At 42.3% G+C, this 19,858-nt stretch overlaps 1 protein-coding gene across 1 annotated transcript in view; it reads left to right on the top strand.

The window, feature by feature from the left end:
• Window positions 1–19,858, top strand: part of LOC134221316 (potassium voltage-gated channel subfamily KQT member 1-like) — an 802,936-nt gene that overhangs the window by 748,584 nt on the left and 34,494 nt on the right. Inside the window, exon 10 of the mRNA XM_062700517.1 lies at window positions 7,742–8,132. Coding sequence (XP_062556501.1) covers window positions 7,742–8,132 — 391 coding nt within the window. The remainder of the gene's footprint in view (window positions 1–7,741; window positions 8,133–19,858) is intronic.

Below are 19,858 nucleotides of genomic sequence, written 5' to 3'. Positions count from 1 at the left end.
GCGTTCTGAGATTTTCAGTGATGTATACTTTTGAGCGTAACGCATTGTAACTCTCGCCTTCTTGAACAAAATAATTTCTTCGAAATTTCATCTAAAAATCGCTAATTTCGCACGGGAAACCAGTGAAACAAATGCTGAACAATATTATTTTCCTGAAGCCAATGGAGGAATCAGCAGCGGCATTGTTTTTAGTTCAGAAATGAAGAAAATGTCGCCAAGAGGGTCCAAAATGTGTGGGGGTCCAAACCAAGTTGGTTACCCTAGCAGTCTTAATAAATCTAGATTGAGAAAGTTAACGTTAAGGTCACTCCTGACGGAATCCAAGTTTCAAAGGGCTCGCGTTTTCGGGAGCACAGCACTTTGAAACTTGGATTCCGTCAGGAGTGACCTTAAAGCATTATTTCTTCCAGTCACTCCAGCTCCTACAATTATGAAGGCTTTACTGTGTACATTTTTGCTCAACAGAAACTCATCAGGAACTTTCCGCAGATATTCCGAATATTTTTCTGTAGAAATTTGTTTCATGTAAAATCCGAAGATTTTCCCGCTGAAACTCCAAACAATTTTCCTTGGGGAATCCAGAGAGCTCCACTTGATAATTCCAAAGAATTCTCGAAACTTCAAAGTAACTCCAGTGGAAAATCTGAGAATATTTTCTGGGGAAGCTGATCAGATTTTGGCGCAATTCAAAAGATTCTTCCATTAATGTCTAGAAAACCAATTCAGCCGAATGACACTATTGGCCGAATGTCTATTTCGGCGCTTTCGCCAAACGACTATTTCGGCCAACGGGCATATTCGGTCAATTGTGTCAATGAACTGTTCGACTAAATTAAAATTTCGGCCAAATAATTTTAGGTTACTTAGTCTTCTACCAAATGGTCTATTCGGTCAAACGATATATTCAGCCAAACAACTTTCAGCCTTGAGGGCTTCGGTCAAGTGACTTTCTTGGCCTCCCTTTTTCGTTAAAATTTTCAAATTCAACGAGATATTCTTTGGATTTTAACGGGAAATCCTTCGCCATTTCCACACGAGTTTTTCTTAGTTTTTGGGGAAAGTTTTTCGAAACTAAAATAAGAAATTGTATGGAAATTTTCTAGAGTTTCAACTTGATGTTCAATCAGGAAATTCTACGAAAATTACATTGAAGCTTCTTTATTTCCACTGATAGTTCCGCGGATTTCTTCAAATTTGAAGCGGCGTGGAAAACTATAGATGAGCGGCGTGACAAATTTTAAACGGCGGCGCGCCGATGCAAAAATATCGGCGGCAGCGGCGTGGCGTAGCGGCGCACACCTCTAGAGTGGGCCACTTATCATTTTCCCCGACTACGCCGGTACAGGCTATAGACGGCTCATGGCTTGTGAGGGCGATGAACCGCTAACGCAATGGGCTTTCGGCATTCGATGTGACGACGGAATAGCTGGAAGCCATCATCGACTTTGCGTCATCGAAGCATCGAAGCTTGCTGAAACTTCGAAAGTCGATGTTGGACGCCAAGCTGGAGAGGGCGGTTGAGACGGCCACATGCAAACCCGTGAAATCCGTGGAGACGACTGAGGCTCAAGTATTCGCGGGCACGTCGGGGGTGACTGCTCCAACGGAGCAGACACAAAAACGGGAGAGACAGTCTCCAGGGGATGAGCTTCCTGGGGGGCGCTCCAAAACGCGGAGGGTTACTACCCCGTATAAAGGTAGTGGGGCTGGGAAGCTGAACCCCGGCCAGGTACCTCCAAAACCGGGGGAGGAAGGACCTGGAAAGATCCGTCCACCCAGGAAAGACGGTGGTAAGGGGTTACGGCAAGCTGAGAGCTATCAGCCTCCCCAGACCAGGGAAATAGAAGGGGATGACGCCTCCCCGGTCAAGAACAAGAGGAAACCGAAGACGTCAAGGGCCGAAAATAAGGCCCAGGCGAATGAGGTTAGCAAGAAGTCTAGGGCAGGCGCCAATCGCTCCAAGGGCGATGCTCTAGTCATCAAGACGGACGAGACTTAGTACTCGGATGTCTTGAAAGCGATGAGGAGTGACGTCAAGCTCGGTGAACACGGCGCCGACGTACGTCGAATAAGACGTACCCGTATGGGCGAGATGATCCTCGAGCTGAAGCGGGGCGTCTCGCAAAAAAACGCCGCCCACAATAAGTTGGCGGAGGAAGTCCTAGGCGAGACGGTCAAGATGAGGGCACTCACGACGGAGGTGAATCTAAGGGTTAAAGATCTGGACGAGATCACCGAAGTCGAAGAGCTCGTCACGGCACTGCGGCGGCAGTCTGAAGTGGAGACGCCCACCGCAGCAGTTCGGCTACGGAAAGGTCCGGCATAGACGCAGGTAGCATTGTCTCGGCTATCTGCAGCGGACTCCTCCAAGATAGTCATGATAGGGAGCGTCAGTGGGTTGGTCAGTGTGCTCTGTGGACATATACGAGCAACTCGTAGTTTGCTTCAACTGCCTGGAACCGGGGCACAAGCAATGGGACTGCAAAGGCCCTGACAGAAGCAAGCTCTGCCGACGCTGCGGATTGGAGGGACATAAGGCACAATGCTGCACGAACCCTCCCAATTGTTTAATTTGTTCCAGCAAAGCTGCGAACAGCAAGCACCCCATGGGGGGTTCGAAGTTTCCGATCCGGCTCTGAACACGGAGTCAACCCTTGCATTGACCTCACTGTTTACAAAGGTACCCATGGGATCACAAGAAATAATCGCTTCTACAACAGGTAGAGATAACGGCCCGGAGGGGGGATCGTTTTAACATGGAAACAAATTCTACAAACAACGAAGGAGCAGGCGGAGCGAATGTTTTCGCAAAGCTGCAAGCTGCAAGCTGGGAAGCTGCAGCGATCTCCAGTGATGTCGCAGGCAGCAGTAGCGAGTACCAGTAGTACGGCCAAGACTGCTGAGAACCAGGCAGGCCAATAGGAGGTAGGATCCGAGAATAGGGTGTCCACCCTAAAATCGGAAAGTAGTGCTACTCAGGAGGAGCTACAACTTGGGAGGCCAAACCTGATGGAGGTGCGGAAGCGAGTCAACGAGCATTATGACTTCGTGAAGGACAAGCACAATGTTCACACGAAGATCAAGCTTCTACTGACAAGCATCAAGTCCACCGTAAAACTAGCCGAACACAAACAGATCGCGCTGAAAAAGAAAGCCGAAGCAGCTGAAAAGGTGCTGAAAGATGCGGCGGAGCATAAAGCAGTTGAGACACAGCAGGCACCTAAAAGTCCCCGAATCACTCGCACGGAAAAGCGGGTAAGGGAGAGCAGAAAGGCAAGAAAAAGTAACGGAATTTGCAAGACTTTGCCAACATGCTGAAGGAACGCGTCAAGCATGGTGAGTGGCAGACCGTTGAAAGCCAGCGGGAGAAGAGGAAGAAGCAGAAGGAGAATGTGGAAAAGAGGAAGGAACATAAGAAAAAAGAAAAACGTCGTTCTCCTCGGGAGAGGGTTGAAGGTGATGCCCTGCTCGTAGAAGCGAGCGATAAAACGTCCTACGCAGCAAGGTGAGAGAGGACCCGGAGCTAAAAGACTTGGGTGAGAAAGTGGTGAGAACTAGCTCCCAGAACCGTACCCAGAAGGTGGAGTTGCTGTTCGAGCTGAAGAAGGATGCCACGATCAAGAGCTCGGCCTTCCGGGAGCTCATTGCCAATTTATTGGGCAGTGACGGTAACGTAAGAGCACTACCGCAGGAGGCAGTTGTCGAGTGCAGAGACCTGGACGAGATCACGACGGAAGACGAATTGAGGGATGCACTGGTCTCACAATACAAGCTGGGGGAAGTGCAAATGACGATTCGACTGAGGAGAGCGTTCGGTGGCACACAAATGCATGGCGTTTGGCCACCAGCAGGCGCGAAACTGTAATGGCCCTGATAGATCCGGTCTATGCAGGAAATGTGGTGAAGAAGGACACGTTGCTAGGGACTGCACGAAGCAACCAAGATGCCTGCTCTGCAAACCGGAGGACGGGAACGATCATACGATGGTGGCTTCCAATGCCCTGCATACAAGAAGGCGATAGCGGGCCGGGATTAATGGAGATCATCCAGTTGAATCTCATTCATTGCTACACCGCACAGCAACTGTTGTGGCAGTCAACAATAGAAGCAATGTGTGACGTGGCAATTACTGCTGAACCGTATCGGATCCCTTCTGACAACGGCAACTGGGTGGCGGATTCATAGGGGATTGCGGCTATCCATGTGATGGGCAAATTCCCTATTCAAGAAGTGGTAGACCGCTCAAGCTAAGGTTTCGTTATCACAAAAATCAACGGGATCTTCGTGTGTAGCTGCTACGCACCCCCAAGATGGACTTTGGAGCAGGATAACCGGATGCTGGACTCACTCAAGGAAAGCTGATTTACCGAAAAGCGGTAATCATCGCAGGCGACTTCAACGCTTCAGCAGTGGAGTGGGGAAGCAGACTGACTAACCCCAGAGATTACAGTTTGCTGGAGTCGTTGGCAAAGCTGGACGTCAGGCTGTGCAACGAAGGTACCATTAGTACATTTCGCAGAGATGACAGGGACTTTATCATCGACGTCACGTTCTGCAGTCCGCTGGTGAGGAACATGAACTGGAGAGTTAGTGAGGACTATACACATAGTGATCACCAGGCGATCCGGTATAGTGTTGGAACACGAATGCCGACGGTACGGCGAGAGATTAGGAATAGCGGGCGAAAATGGAAGGCGAAGGACTTCGACAAGGATCTTTTTATCGAAGCACTTCGAGCAGACAGCGGCGCTACAAATCTCGATGCAGATGAGCTGACAGAAACTCTTGCGAGGGCATGCGATGCGACGATGCCAAGGAGACTGGAGCCAAGGAAAAGCCGGCGGCTAAATTACTGGTGGAATGTAGCTTTTGCTAGTCTTCGTGCTGCGTGTCTCAGAGCCAGAATACGCTTTCAGAGAGCAAGGTCTGAAGCAGTCAGAGAGCAGCGTAAGATAATCTTCCGTGGAGCTAGATCGGCCTTCAAACGGGAGATTAAATTCAGCCAATCCAAGCAGTTCAAGGAGTTGTGACGGGAAGCTGACGCTGATCCTGGGGGCAACGCTTATCGGGTCGTAACAGCCAGGGTCAGGGGTCCAGCGACGCCAGCGGAAATGTGTCTTGACAAGCTGAAGATCATCATTGGCGGTCTCTTTCTACAGCATGATTCTACGATGTGGCCGCCTACACTGTACGTAGATGAAGACGGAGTAACCATTGCAGGTATGCAAGTCTCCAACGATGAGCTGTCATCAGTGGCGAAAGATCTGAAGATGAAGAAATCTCCGGGTCCGGATGGAATTCCAAGCGGGGCTCTAAAAACTGCGATACTGGCGTTTCCAGATTTGTTCAGTATAGTGCTGCAGAAATGCCTAGCAGATGGTAACTTCCGGATAGATCCAGAAACTAGGGCTGCTGCCGAAACCAGGGAAACAGCCAGGGAATCCAGCACCGTATAGGCCCATATGCCTGCTGGATACACTGGGGAAGCTTCTGGAAAGGATTATCCTTAATCGGCTGACACAGTTCACTAAGGGCGAGGCCGGCTTATCGGAAATGCAGTTCGGATTCCGAAAAGGCAGATCGACGGTGGATGCAATCAGGACGGTCATTGAAGTTTCAGAGAGAGCGGCCAAGAAGAGGCGCGGCAATCGATTCTGCGCTGTAGTAACGATTGACGTCAAATACGCTTTTAACAGTGCCAGCTGGGAGGCCATCGCCGCAGCGCTGCACGGTATGCGGATTCCTGACTACTTGTGTAGAATCGTTGGAAGTTACTTTCAGAATCGGATCCTGGTTTCCGGAACGAATTCGGAGCAGAAATCGATTAGGGTTACGGCGGGTGTTCCGCAAGGTTCCATACTAGGCCCAACACTGTGGAACATTATGTACGGAGTTCTAAAACTGAAGTTGCCCGAAGGCATGAGGATCTTCGGATTCGCGGACGATGTCGTCCTAACGATAACCAGAGAGTCGCAGGAAGAAGTAGAAATGCTGGTGGCGGAGACGACCGACGCAGTTGAAAACTGGTTGAATGGAGTCAAGCTGCGGCTTGCTCACCACAAAACAGAACTGTCGAAGGGCCCAGCGGATGCAGATTACCGTAGGCGGGCATAACATACCATCCGTGTGGGCTTTGAGGCATCGAGGACTGATGATCGACGGCCGGTGTTATCGCAGAGATGATTCCAATCTGCATAACCTTAGCAGAGGATATCGAGTGCTACCAACGGAGAGGTACCAGAAATGTGAGGGAGACGGTGAGACTGGACTCTATGGGGAAGTGGCAGCAGGAGTGGAACAATGCGGATAATGGAAGGTTCATCCCCAATGTGTCGACGTGGATGAATAGGGAGCATGGAGAGGTGAACTTTTACCTTACACAGCTCCTGTTCGGACATGGCTGTTTCCGCCACTATCTGCATCGGTGTGACCATGCGTCTTTGCCATTCTGCCCGGCGTGTATCAACATAGAGGAGACTCCAGAACACGTGATATTCGAATGCCCAAGGTTTTCGGAAGAACGTAGAGTAATGCCTGCCTTACGGGCCTACAACATCGCAGAGCGAATGTGTCTCGAAGAAGACACGTGGAATGCGGTATGCCGAGCTTTGACGCAAATACTTTCAGAGCTGCAGCGAAGACGGAGAAGGGACCAGCAAATAAGCGTCGGTTCTTCTGCCAACCGGAATCTTCGGACCGACAAAACTTCCAAAACAAACAAGTAATTAGAAGATCACGTCCATAAAAGCTACACGCTAAAAATTAACCGATTAAAAATTGAGTCGAATCCGACTCATTTTCAAGTCGGATTCGTCGTCGTAATTTTGAGTAGTGCTGAACTATTATAGCAAGATGATTAATATGAAGTTGGTCTCTTAACCTTAGAGTGAGAAGGAATTCTCTGGACAGTTAAGAAGACATCCAATGCAAGAGTGAGAAATTTGCAAACTCAACGAGGATAATACATTAAGTTGACAAAATTTATGAACGACTATCTAAACAAAAGTATTATAAAAGTACTTTAGTGTTATTTAGATCACTTTTCGGATCTAAATTTCCGCACTGACCTTTATTATTGCTTCGTGATCAAATATGGCCTGTAAAGCAACAGGAACAAATAGAAAAATATATTAAGCTCTTTTAGTGGAATGTATTAAACCGTCTAAGACGAATTAAGTACTGTCCATTTAATTCCACCAGTTAATTAAATGGACAGTACTTAATTCGTCTTAGACGGTTTAGGAACAAATATTTGAAACATGCTTAGGGGTCGTACACTAATTACGTAAGCACTAATGAGGGTCTACCATTTTCTTACGCTCCATATAAATAAAAAATGATTTGTATGGGAAAAATCTTACATGAAGGAAAGGGGGTTGAAAACCCCAGATAAATTGCTTACGTAATTAATGTACTGCCCCCTATACATTAGGTTGATTATCATAAAGATAATTAGAGTTCTCTAATAAAACTATTTTGATAATCTTTCAATCAATAACCGGTTTCCACTTCTTCACTTCACTCATCTTCAATCAATTTTCAAATATATTTCACCGCACTTCCTTCACTTTACTTACACAATTATACAATCACACACATACATCACACATGAGCTGGGGACGCCCCCATCCGACCCCGCCATTTCCCCCCTGCATTCCCGATTGTCAGCGTGTTGTCCCGCCCTAGATGTGTATCAATGTTTGTTGTTTCGTTGTTGTTTTCTCGAAACATTCGGGTTCAGACCCTAATGGTACAGGTGGCGAGACGCGGTGCATCGGTCCTCAAACGGCGCAAGTCCCGGAACCGGATGGAGGCTCCCGGGTTGAAAAACTCCTCTGCGGCAGGGGCGACATCGTCGTCAGCGGCAGCAGCAGCACCAGCAACGATACAGTCCAGTAACGCTGGGTCCGGTATTGTGGGTCCCCCATCGGCGACGGCGGGTACCGCATCCAGTGGGACCGGGACGGTGGGGACCCCAGGACCGGGCTCCGGTGTTGGGTCGTCAGCCGTGGCACTGATGGGAAGTGAGAATACGCTCAATACGCCGATCACGCCGGCAGCCGAATCGGCACTGTCCAAGAGCGAATCGGATGGAGATGTTGTCTTCTACATGGAGGAGCCACGGGCAGCGGGTGAGTACTTTTGATCTTTTCATATTTCTCATTCACTTCCAAGAAAATGCTTCGAAAATCTTAGTAATAATAATATATAAATAATTACAATTTTCAGGCAGACATATTTTTTAATAAGTTGAGACGAAAATTATTATTTAGAGAGCTCAACCTAACAGAAGTGCGTAATGTCGAATAATGCTATAACTCACATTTTGGCTTGATGTATTTAGAATTGAATTGTGCAAGCTCAGCCAATTTTATTTTGGATGATTTTCGATTTTTGTCGCAAATTATGTAAACCCTTTGGAAGAGGTAGAGTGATGGTCACTCCTGAAAATATGAAATATCAATTGGAAGATTTATAAAGGAGCTATTGATTTTAATTTACTAATTGACTGTATCGATTCGAATAATTTACCTTCATGCAATTTCTAGACCGACACTCAAAGTACCGAGAGTCCGATGATCATCGCATTCCTAGAATTTCATATTTAATAAAGCCACTCAGATCATTTTCTCGTTCCTAGCAATTGATTGAGCCATCTCATCGTTTTGATCCATTTGGAATTGGATTGCCATTTTTTTTTTTTGTACCACAATCCAGAATGTGTATCTAACTTTTCAATGTACGAAATTCCATCTGTACCAATTGCCTGCTCGGAATTCCATTTCTCGGATATGCGAATCAAGCGCTCGAGCCAAGCACACGAAAATACATATTTGTCGAAGCAAAACGTTTCTCTTTTCCTGACGTTTGATCCTGCTTGTCAAATGCGACGACCGTGCCCGGTGGAGAGGAAGATTCCTCCACATTTGGCATATCTTTGGGAATACCTTCGTAGCCCAGTTGCCTCTTCCGCTGATGGAGCCCTGTGCGCTATTGCTTCTCTCGGAACAACAAAAGGTAGGATTGGTAATGTGAATGTGCAAGCAAAAAGTGACTGAAGAGGACAAACGAAGTCTACTCCACCCGGTAGTGTACCGGGGCTAAATTGTTTATCAAATATTTGGACGAAAGCTGTGGAATACTCGAGTGTTGTTCGGTACCAACAGTATGTGCTTTTGTGATATTTATTCCGATGGAATAATGTTGTCGATTGAAAAATGGGATTTGTCACTGAAAGCACGGAGTACTACCAGCAGATCATGTTTTCCCTGGAGCATGCTGTGCTGTTGGGGATTATGCACATTGTAAATGTTTCCCAGTTCGATACCACTCACGTGAAAAACATAGCTGAATCAAAAAAGAAAAGACCAATGGTTTACAGATGTCTTCCTACTATTGCGTTGATATTCCGTCATGCATTATAAATTGGACTAAAGCTTCTGAAGAAAATAAAACCAAATCTCTTAAAAGACATTTTTTGACTGCAAAAGAGACTATCAAATACTGTAGTCCAGAATACTGTAATCTTCTCAAGAAATAGATTAGGCAAATTAATTAACCTTGCTTCAATACAAGCGGAATTCAAATCCAAACAATTTCCTCAACTATCGATCGATCCCAGAAAAGTATTTGTACACCAGAGTATCATGTTATATCTTAACAACACGCTAAATCACGCAAAAGTAGCAAAACAATCAAAACGAAAAAAACAGTCAGTTTCCGCTGCCGCAATTCATTCGTCGGGGTGCTACGCCTTAAAGCCAACCTGAACCGTCGGAAATGACGGTGGCTGTTCTCAGAGCTGAGGGAAACGCCATGCGACGCCCAGCACCTTCCTTACCGACACACAGTAACAGCAGCGCGGCCAGTCGTTCCCTGGTGGGAAACGGCATATATTTTTCATCCAAATTTCCCACTTTTATCGCACATTCACACGAAACCCTTCGCCGGGCGGCGCGAACAACGTTAATTTATCAATGAAGGCTACCAACAGACAGCCGAACACATAACAATGACAATAAATATGGAGCCTCTAAGAACTATATGCCAGCCAACCACCAGCAGCGACATGGTCTGAAATGGCTTCAGAAGGAGAAACACATGCGGATACAAGTCCATCTGAGACACGATACCACCCACAACGGGTGCAAAGGTGGTAGCTAGTTTTTTGCTCCATAATAAAAATGAAAATTTTGGAACATTTTCAAGCAATTAACAGTGAAAGGAGATTTAAGTATCATGTTTGACAACATGTTTTTGTTGTTGATCCGTCTGTAATAAAACATTATTAAATAATCATTTTTCTCTTCTTCCAAATTATAGTTTTCTGATTTTTCTCAGTCAGTTTGGGTTGTTTCATTGAACCAATATATTCCGGTCGTAGAAAGCTCACCAAGAGAAACGAAAATAATAAGGCCGACGAAAAAAAACACCGTTACTGACTGCGGATCGACTGTCGTACGGGGAGGGGAGGGAGGTAGTGGTTGTAACTTCCGCCCACAATCAGCAGTCAACATACTGAGCGGTAAAGCTAATATCGTGCGGTTCACGAAAGACACGCGAATGTGCCACGTCGTTTGCCGGCACGGAAAGGTAGTCGATTAGATTTGGGGTAGGCTTTTGTCTACGGATTCTCGGAGATGGAAAGCTTTTAGTCCAGTAGACGAGTTTTGGTTGAAGTATTGATTAAAGCCATGACTCGAAAATGTGTGAATTGTAACATATTGTGTTATGTACCCATGTTTACGAAAATATCAAAAATTCAATAATACAAAAAAGCACGCTTTTTGTTACTGGCATTCCATTTCAAATTTGGGAGAATGCCCAACAAGAGTGTTTGTTAATAAATTACGAAGTTATGTCACAACGCCATGTTTCTAATCCTTGCGTACATCACCTGGAAATAAGCATAGCCCGGAATACTGTTAGTGAATAAAAAATCGTTGGAGAATTCTAATAAGCAACCCAATCAACCTTTTTTATTCTATCGTTGCAATCCTCTAAACCCCTCGATGTTTCTTAAAGTTCCAACTTATCTATTTTACGTCAACCTGATAATCAGTTCAATGATCACTACCAAAAATTCTGAGAAGATCCCCACTTTTCGCAAAAGCAACAATCCCATCAAATATCTCAGTGTTATTAAAGCTATTTTAAAAAGGCCGCTACCTAAATTGGCGGAGCAACATAACATTTTGTTTGAGGAACAGATTTACTTTCGACGAGGCCTTCGTGAACCAACTGATCCGCATCAAAAACTATCATCAATCGGAAAAAAAAAGTCTGCAGTCAAACATCTGTCTTGCCTAACGTATAAGATGGTTTCGATAAACGATAACGTCTATCAACTGCAATTCACCTCTGACTTGTCAGTATTCTCTGAAGCTAGCTTTGACATTTACAAACTCTTTCTTTGTAGAGCACATATCGAAGCTTAGACGATGATACCTTGACATTCCCTGACAGAACACCTAACCAGCTGAAAGAAAACCCATATATTCAGTCGATCCGTATCAAAGCCGCGAAGACTCAGACTATCCTTTTTAATCCCTTCCAATCCTCAGGTTGAGAATTGTTAAATCATATTGAAAGGAACAGTACGCAGAAGCAGTACTACACTTTTGGAAAAGTTCAAAATCATTTTTTTGAGACTATAGCTTGACTAGCTGACCCAACGAACTTTGTCTCGCCAAAAACTGATCAATTTCCTGAATATTTTTTTCACGTACATTTTTCCTATTATTAATAAACATACCAAATTAGCACAAATCGATCTTTCCATTATCTGATGATAATGTCAACTTAATGTAATAGAACCAGGTTTTTTTCTACAAGGGGGATACGTACTTTGTAAAAAACCGTGTAAAAAAACGTGTTAATTAGAAAATCCGTGTAAAAATAACATAGATTTTTTTTCCAAGTCCATTTCAATGGACAACAACTCATTCTATTTGATTGACAAAACTTAGAAACTGGGTGTTGCCGGAATGGGCTCGATGAGTGGGAGCCGGAAATTGGTTGTTATTGATAATTCGGATGAAGAGGATAAGACAAACGTGTGCTTACGATGGAATACAAGCACAGAATGAGATTTATTAATTTTCATTTGTCATACAGGGGTTAGACAAAAGGTTGAGACAGGCAAAAATTTTCGAAGTTCAAATCAGTGTAACTTTGCGTAGAATGATCCGATTTTGATCAAACTGGGACCATCGGACGCGGAAACTCTTCTATTATACTGGCCCTATGCGAAACCTCTGATTGGCCCTTGGCCACCGATGGTGTTCCGGGTTTTCCGGGGGTATGTTAAAAATGCATTTTTTTCTGCTTCTTGTCATTTAATATGACGTTTTCTGCCATCATATTTTATGTTTTCCTCAGAAACTAGAACTAATATCATAGATATAATAATCAAGATGTTGGGGTCAGAACAATTTAGTACTCATTTTATGGTTCCATGTACTAAGTTTTCGGTACCCAGTGAAATGAAGCAACGCTTCAAAACAAATTTGGTAAAACTGAGCAATCCTACAACTTAAATTTGAATTTGTTCTAATTTTCAACCGTTGTCATGGGTTTAACCAAATTTGTTTGTTTATCGTTTTCCGATCGATGTCGGTTGAGTATTTTGGAGACATGTTGGAGATAAATTTATTATTTTCTTCGCATTTTAATAATTCTGTTTTCTTTTAGGTCGTTTCATATCAAGAACAGGTTATAAAATCGGGACAAATGCCCTTTAAAACACTTTCGAATAAATAAAAGACTATGCGGTATGCGGGGGCAGCGTTTCGTGATTCCGCTTGACGATGGTGTGAGTCGGTGTTCTTCTCCTGTGAACAATGAATATAGGAAATGTCTGAAGACAAATTTCTGAAAATTGTTTTAAGTTTCCCCGGCAAAATATTCAGAGTTTCCCTAAAAAAAACGTTAATCAATTTCGCCATTTTTTGTCTGAAATTTCCGGCGTACTTTTTCGAATTTTCTTTGGAATTTCCAGGTCATTTTTTTAATTGGCAGTTATTCTGGGTTTAAAAGGTCAGGTTTTAGATATTTTAACGAAAATTGGTTTCAAATTTCAACGTGAAAGTATTCTGAATTGTCAAGGTAATACAAAATGTTTTTTTTTCTTCTTCAGAAATTCGTTAAATACATTGGAATTACCACGATAAATTCTCCGAAACTTTCACGAAAAATTTCACTGGAAATTCTTTCTTATTTCCACGGGAAATTCATCGGAATTACTACGGATAAATCCACTGAATTCATAGAGAAATCTCTTCTATACTCCAACAAAAATTTCTTCGGAATTTCAACAAGAATTTTTACGAAAGTTATTTCGGCTTTGTATTCATTTAAGCGATTTTGAACAACCACAGGGAACAAAATTATGATATGACGCATACCACAAAACCATTTTTTTTCGAGATCTCGAGCAAGATTTTTTCCGGTGTATGATTAAATCCGTCTTATCTTTTGGAAAGCACATTATATACCAAAAATAATCTTGGTTAGAGTATGCAACTGATGAAAATTTTCACGAACCGTATCAACACTTTACATATTTGTATCGATTTTTGAGATAGACAATCATTGTGAAGGAATTTATCACAACCAGAAATATTGGCCTATTGGATGTCTCAAAATCAAGTGCCGCGTAAAAGAGATAATGGAACGCACTACGGTGCGTACGAATGAGACGAATTTCGACGCAGATGCAGAAAAATACTTTGAGAATGCTGGTTAATAAATAGCTGCATATTTTTGCCTTTCTCGTACAACAAAGTTGTACCGAAAGGCTATCATTTCACTCCGAAAATGAACTTTTTATTGAAGCCTCGGAGACCCAAAGTGTTATATACCAATCGACTCAGCTTGATGAGCTGAACAAATGTCTGTTTGTCCGTGTGTATGTATGTGTGTATCTTTGTGTGTATGTGTAATATAGTAATCATATAGTATTTCTTAACTGATTTTCTCGCAACAAGTTGCATTCGACAGGGGACAAAACCTAGTTGACCTAGTAGAATTTTATAACGATCGACCATTGCGTTAAAAAGTTATGAAGAAAATGGTACATTAGACCATATTAGCACTGTATAAGGTTGGTGGCTTGGCTAAATGCGAGAAAGGCAATATCATCACTCGATGAATTAATTTGGGTTTTATCTCAAAATCCAGTACCCAGTCGAGACCTCGAAGCGAGCCCTTGCCTTTTACCTCCAATCCTAAAATTAAAACCACAGATTATACATGTTAAAACTTATAAACCCACGATCTGGAACAACCAATCGAAAAACGTCTCAACTAAAGGGTAGACCGATTTTCTTTTCAGGTTTCTCAAAGTCAGAGCCTATCCCGCCACGGAAGCGGAAAGTTAAATCCTCTCACTGTGTGTCTCTGGGATTGCATTGCTTCGTTCGGAGGATGAAATTGTAGGAATTAGCCAAAGTTTTTGCCGTTTAACTAACATACGTGGGTTGACCCGGAGTAACTCCCAAAGTTTAGAAATGTGATTAAATTCGTTATTGTGTTCGATAAACAGGTACAATTTCACCTATTAATTAACATTCTAGAATCCACTACTTTGTCTCACTTTTACTAACACGCCTTAAACTGACTTCTAGACACACTTCGTTCGTGTTCGGTAGTCATACAAAAATAAAGCGTAAAACGATAGTTTTTAATACTTCATCCTATATTAGCATCTCAAGGCTATTTCCTCAACGGTCGTGACGTACATCCGTCCAGTTTCGGTATCGAAAACCGCCAACTCAAACCTCCTTTGTCTGACAGATGATTTAAGATCAGAGACTTATCCGAAATTGTCTTTTCATTACTCCTGGGAAATCCTAAAACAAGTTAATTAGGAACGAAAATGAGAATAGTTTTTTCATGATTTTTTAAATCGTCGTGACTTCTCCAAAAAGGTTATCCTTGTTTTTTTTCTCCTAAAGGTTGTCTCATATCACATGAATTTTGTCTATAGATTTTGTTCCTATCAAAGACCGTAGAAAAGATTTCAAATCGCCAGTCTTAAGTAAATATTAACTCACCACTTGATCTCTCTTTTATACACTATTGTTCAGAGCTTTTTCAGATTGAAGAAAACAGAGACTGGCCTTTAGTCCTGTTATTTGGCTAGCATTGTTCTAGAAACTTACCCTTGTGTTAACCAGGTTTCGGCGAAATTTATACCTGTACTGGCAGAATCAAGCCTCATGGATTAGGTTGAAACCGGTGGAGAACCTCCTTTTCCTAGGTTGACTGAAGTGTTCATCAATTGATAGCTTGTGTTTCCCAGCTATGCCTGTGAAACGCAGTTATTAACGAGGTTTTTATTTATGATTGTATGTATAGTGTTGTATATAAGTATTAACACAATGTGTCATTATGTTCCGCGATTAGTTTGCATATCAATCTTTAACTAATTTGACCGTTTTGCTGTCTCCTATTTAACTTCTTTTTGTCGCAAGATAGTTTTAATATAGACAAACAGGCGAAACACTTCTATTAAATCCAATGTACATTACATTAAATTTTAGTGAGGCGTTATTAGTAACCATTTTTAAAATTCAGTGTCATTTACGGACTACGGGACTGAATCTCTAATTGGGATTGTGAGAATCTACTTTGTTTGGGCGACGTTAAGCGGATGACAGAATATGAACAGGTGACGACTACACTAGACATTTTGAAAGATCGATCTGGATTTAGGACACGCCCAAATAAATGAACCATGAATCCTTTTTTGCATTGAAAGGGCCTTATTTGCGGTTGAATTGTAAAATGTTCAGAATGTTAGTGTATGTAGTCAAGAAATATGAGTTCTAATCATCCATTTCTATAATAATCATATTTGTTGGACACCGTCCGAAGGACAGATCCGATTTGCTACTTTTCCTGGGAAGGTTGTGCTAGAAGAAATGGGTGTGACGGGTGGCCGTTTAGGCGTGCTGTGTTCTGGGGACGTGGAAACGATCAGCTTCGACTGATTTCCATATAACTGAGAGAATTAATAACTTGACGCAAACGGATCAGGGCGGATTGTATCATAAAAAACTAGTTAAATGAGTAATCTTGAAACCGTCTCGATTATTCCTTTATTGCCACTCCTTGGTGCAAAGAACATAGAGAACAAACGTCGCACCCGGCTTGAATTTTTTTGAAATCGAACCTTTGCCAGTTTCCATTTTTGAAGGTTGTTTTTGTTTGGGAAAAAATAACTTTCGAAAATGTTGCTATGACAGCAGTGCTAAAATTTGTTCTAATGGAGCATCAATAGATTACGTACTGTAGCGACGCTTTCATTTCTGGGTACCGAGGATCGTTTATAGCGTACGAAACTGGAACCACAAAAAATCGCCAGTTTCATATTGATTGTTGCCAGTCTTCACGAAAACATGAACCGCGTTTAAACAAGTGCAGTTTTCCCGTGTGCAAGTTCACACTCAAACATGCATACTAGATCCAAACCGAGTTCATCATAAACCGAACCAAAATCGCACCCGGTTTGAACACGAGTGTGCGCCCAAGTTCAAACACACGGGTTTGGACATGGAAGTTTAAACATTAGTTTACACACAGCATGCTGTTCATCTGTTCATATTGGTCAAGTGGTTTCTCTTCTTGAGTAGAGGTGATGGCCTAGTGGTAACTCGTTTGGCGTACACTCAGGGCACTAGTGTTTGAATCCTTGTCTTTGGATTTTTTTAGGAATGGCATATGAATAGTTTTAGTTTTATAAATGCCACTTTTCAGCCCTTGTCAGGTGGTTTGCGCTTGGTCCGATATCTCAGTATCACAACAATTTTTTTACTGAACATTTTGCATACAATCTTCAGATATTGTTCTTAATGTTCATAAAAACTGAATATTATGTGCATTTTCCCGGTAAGACAACCGGCAGCCTCCAATGTAATGATTATTTAAAGTGTCCTTGCGTTCATGTTCTAAACGAGGTAAAATACATAAGTCTCTGTTCGTCTGTCTAAAATATAGCCCCTAATTATTTTATATCCATTACATATGCAAGCATGCATTTTGTTTTGTTAGATACAATGGGATTTGCATATCGTGAATTAAATATATAGATATTGGTTCCAAAAAGTTCTAAGACACACTTTTAGTGGGGGAGGGAGGTTGTTGACCAAAAATTAAAATTGATAGAAATTCAAAAAGATAGTAGGGGGTCTGTTCATAATGTATTCTATATTGCTATATATAAATAATACGCCGATGACATTATGCAATACAAAGAAAATTCACAAACAATGGAGCTTCAAGTCAGATATGAGCCCACAAATCCTTAAACATAAAAGTCTTATAAACTACATGGCTCTCATAAAAGATAAAATCTCCAATTATGACAATCTAAAGAATTACGAAATTGGAATTAAAGGCCCGTTGATCATAAGGTTCTTCAAAAAGGTCGAAAACCCTCTCTAGCTGGAATAAAGAAATTTCTTTGCACCCCAGAACTTCGCTTCAGATTCTCGGTATATTTATCAAGTACCATCGCAAAGTAAGTAGAATGAATTATACCCATATAAACGTGTCAGAAAAATCTTATCCCAAAATTTTAGAAATATGAACTAATCAGTTTTTTGGTGATTGCAGAATCCCGAAATCCTAAGATGAATTGCTTTCAGAACCTCGAAAATGGAACAAAAAGCTCCGATCAGAGTAGATTCGAACCTAAGACGTCCTGAATGAAAGGCCTGAATCAAGACCTCACCTCTATAAACGCTTCGTTATGCAAGTGCGAAAACTGTGCACAACATGTTTCAATTTTTCAATCATACCTTCATTGAAGTTTGGTTAAATTCTCTTATTCGAGATATGAATAACAAGGCTGGGAAACGTGAAGAATCAACAATAGTTTCCCTAGCAACTCGTTCATTTACCAAAGCGTAGCATTCTCGTGTGCAAGCGCACATGTTTGAACCCAAGTTTAAACTCGATGTTTGAACATTGTACATTGCGCCTGGGTGTATCGGAGTTCAGGCTCGTGTTCAGATTGCTATGTGTAAGTTCGAACATAGCAAGCAATGTTTGATTGGGTGCACAAACTTGCGTGAACATCTCACACATGTTGCACCTTGAAGACTGATTGTTGCTAATATGCTGACCAATGCTGGCTGCAGATCGAAAATCCATTAGATATACGCAGAGATATGGCCATTTTCGTGAAAACGATACGGGATTGGCCATAAACCCTGAACAAATGTCACTTTCGCAGAACTTCCGGAACCTGTTACAAATTGGCCGAAGAGTCTTACAGTCCTCAAAATATATCTCTAATAAAGATCCTATATTCATCCTCTTAGGAAAACATGAATTTTAACACCCACATATGCATGGTTCTAGATGGTGCCAAAACCGGCCCCTCCTGGAAGGCCCATGGAACCTGCTATAAGGGTGGCAGTGGACACGATCATTCTGGAAATGTTTCTGTAATCATCGTCTCGCAAATCCATGAAGTCAGATACTCATATTTGCATTGTTCCGATCTATTATCATTTAATCATGTTCCCGGGACCGTTTTTACGGAAATGGCCGTATCACTGTGTAGTTTAGATGGATTCTCGATCTACACCCACCATTGGTCGGCATATTAGTTCTAGTTTTCAGAGAAAGCATAAAACATGATGAAAGTTAACGTCACATAAAATGACAAGCAGTGGAAAAAATGCATCTTGAACATACCCTCGGAAAACCCGGAACATTTCCGGTGGCCAAGGACCAATCTTGGGTTTTGCAAGGGGACAATATACTAGAAGAGTGTCCGCTTCTGATGGTCCTAGTTTTATCAAAATCGGATTATTATACGCAAAGTTATGCTGATTTGAATTTCGACTTATTTTTACCTATCTCAACCTTTTTGTCTAACCCCTGTACATATGTCAGGAGCTGGGACGGGACTTGCAAAGAGGAAAAAATGTAACTTCATCTGCAACCAGCAAGCGCTGTCACGAATTGTCAGATGCAACCAGCACCTTTTTGTGTAAAAGTATTGGTACCTATCCCTCAAAAAGTATTCCGAATGATTTTGTTTTACGAGTACTTTTTCACTTTGAAAAGTATTCTAGAAAAGCCGGACAGCTTAATATTGAACTGTTATGAATACGTGTTTTATTTCCGATAGGAGTATCTTTATAAAAATAAGTTTACAAATCCGTAAATCACAAATACTTTTATTGTGCTCAGAAGATTCTACCCGGGATTTAGGTGAAACACTCAAGGAAACAGTTGAGAATCGATAATCAACTGTGATGAAAAGAAGAACAAGTGTTAAAACAAGGAAAAAGAAGCCGTCTTTTCAGGTCTCGTCTCAGGTCAGGAGGTGCAAAGTACTGTCTATCAAGAAGGTAGTATGAAACACTGTTAAGTAATAGTGATCAGATTGATCCTAACATCCCTCCTCAAGCTATCACGGTTGAATCCCTAGAGTAGAACAATGTTTCTTGAAAGAGGCCAACGGTAGACCTTTAGTCATAAGATCCGGGTGGTTGATCACCACTAGCCCTGTAACGTATATCTATTTTTCCGGTAGCAACACATTCTTTAATGAACTGTAGTTTCACATCGGTATGTTTTAGTCTGCGTGATAGCGCCTCCGATCCAGATATAGATATTGCTGACTGGTTGTCTTCAAAGATGATAATCGGCTGCTGCTCACGTACTCCTAATGCTTGAAACAACTTACTGATCCAAAGAGCTTCACAAATGCTGTCAGCCAGAGCACTGCATTCCGATTCTGTCGATGAAAGTGCAACCGTTCGTTGTTTCTTGGTGTTCCACGACGTAGTAGCCCCATAAATCTGGAACAGGTAGCCGAAAACCGAATGGCGATCAC

The sequence above is a fragment of the Armigeres subalbatus genome, chromosome 3 (genome assembly GCF_024139115.2).
Source record: "Armigeres subalbatus isolate Guangzhou_Male chromosome 3, GZ_Asu_2, whole genome shotgun sequence".
NCBI classification, from domain to species: Eukaryota; Metazoa; Arthropoda; class Insecta; order Diptera; family Culicidae; genus Armigeres; species Armigeres subalbatus.
This window is presented reverse-complemented; position numbering and strand designations above follow the sequence as displayed.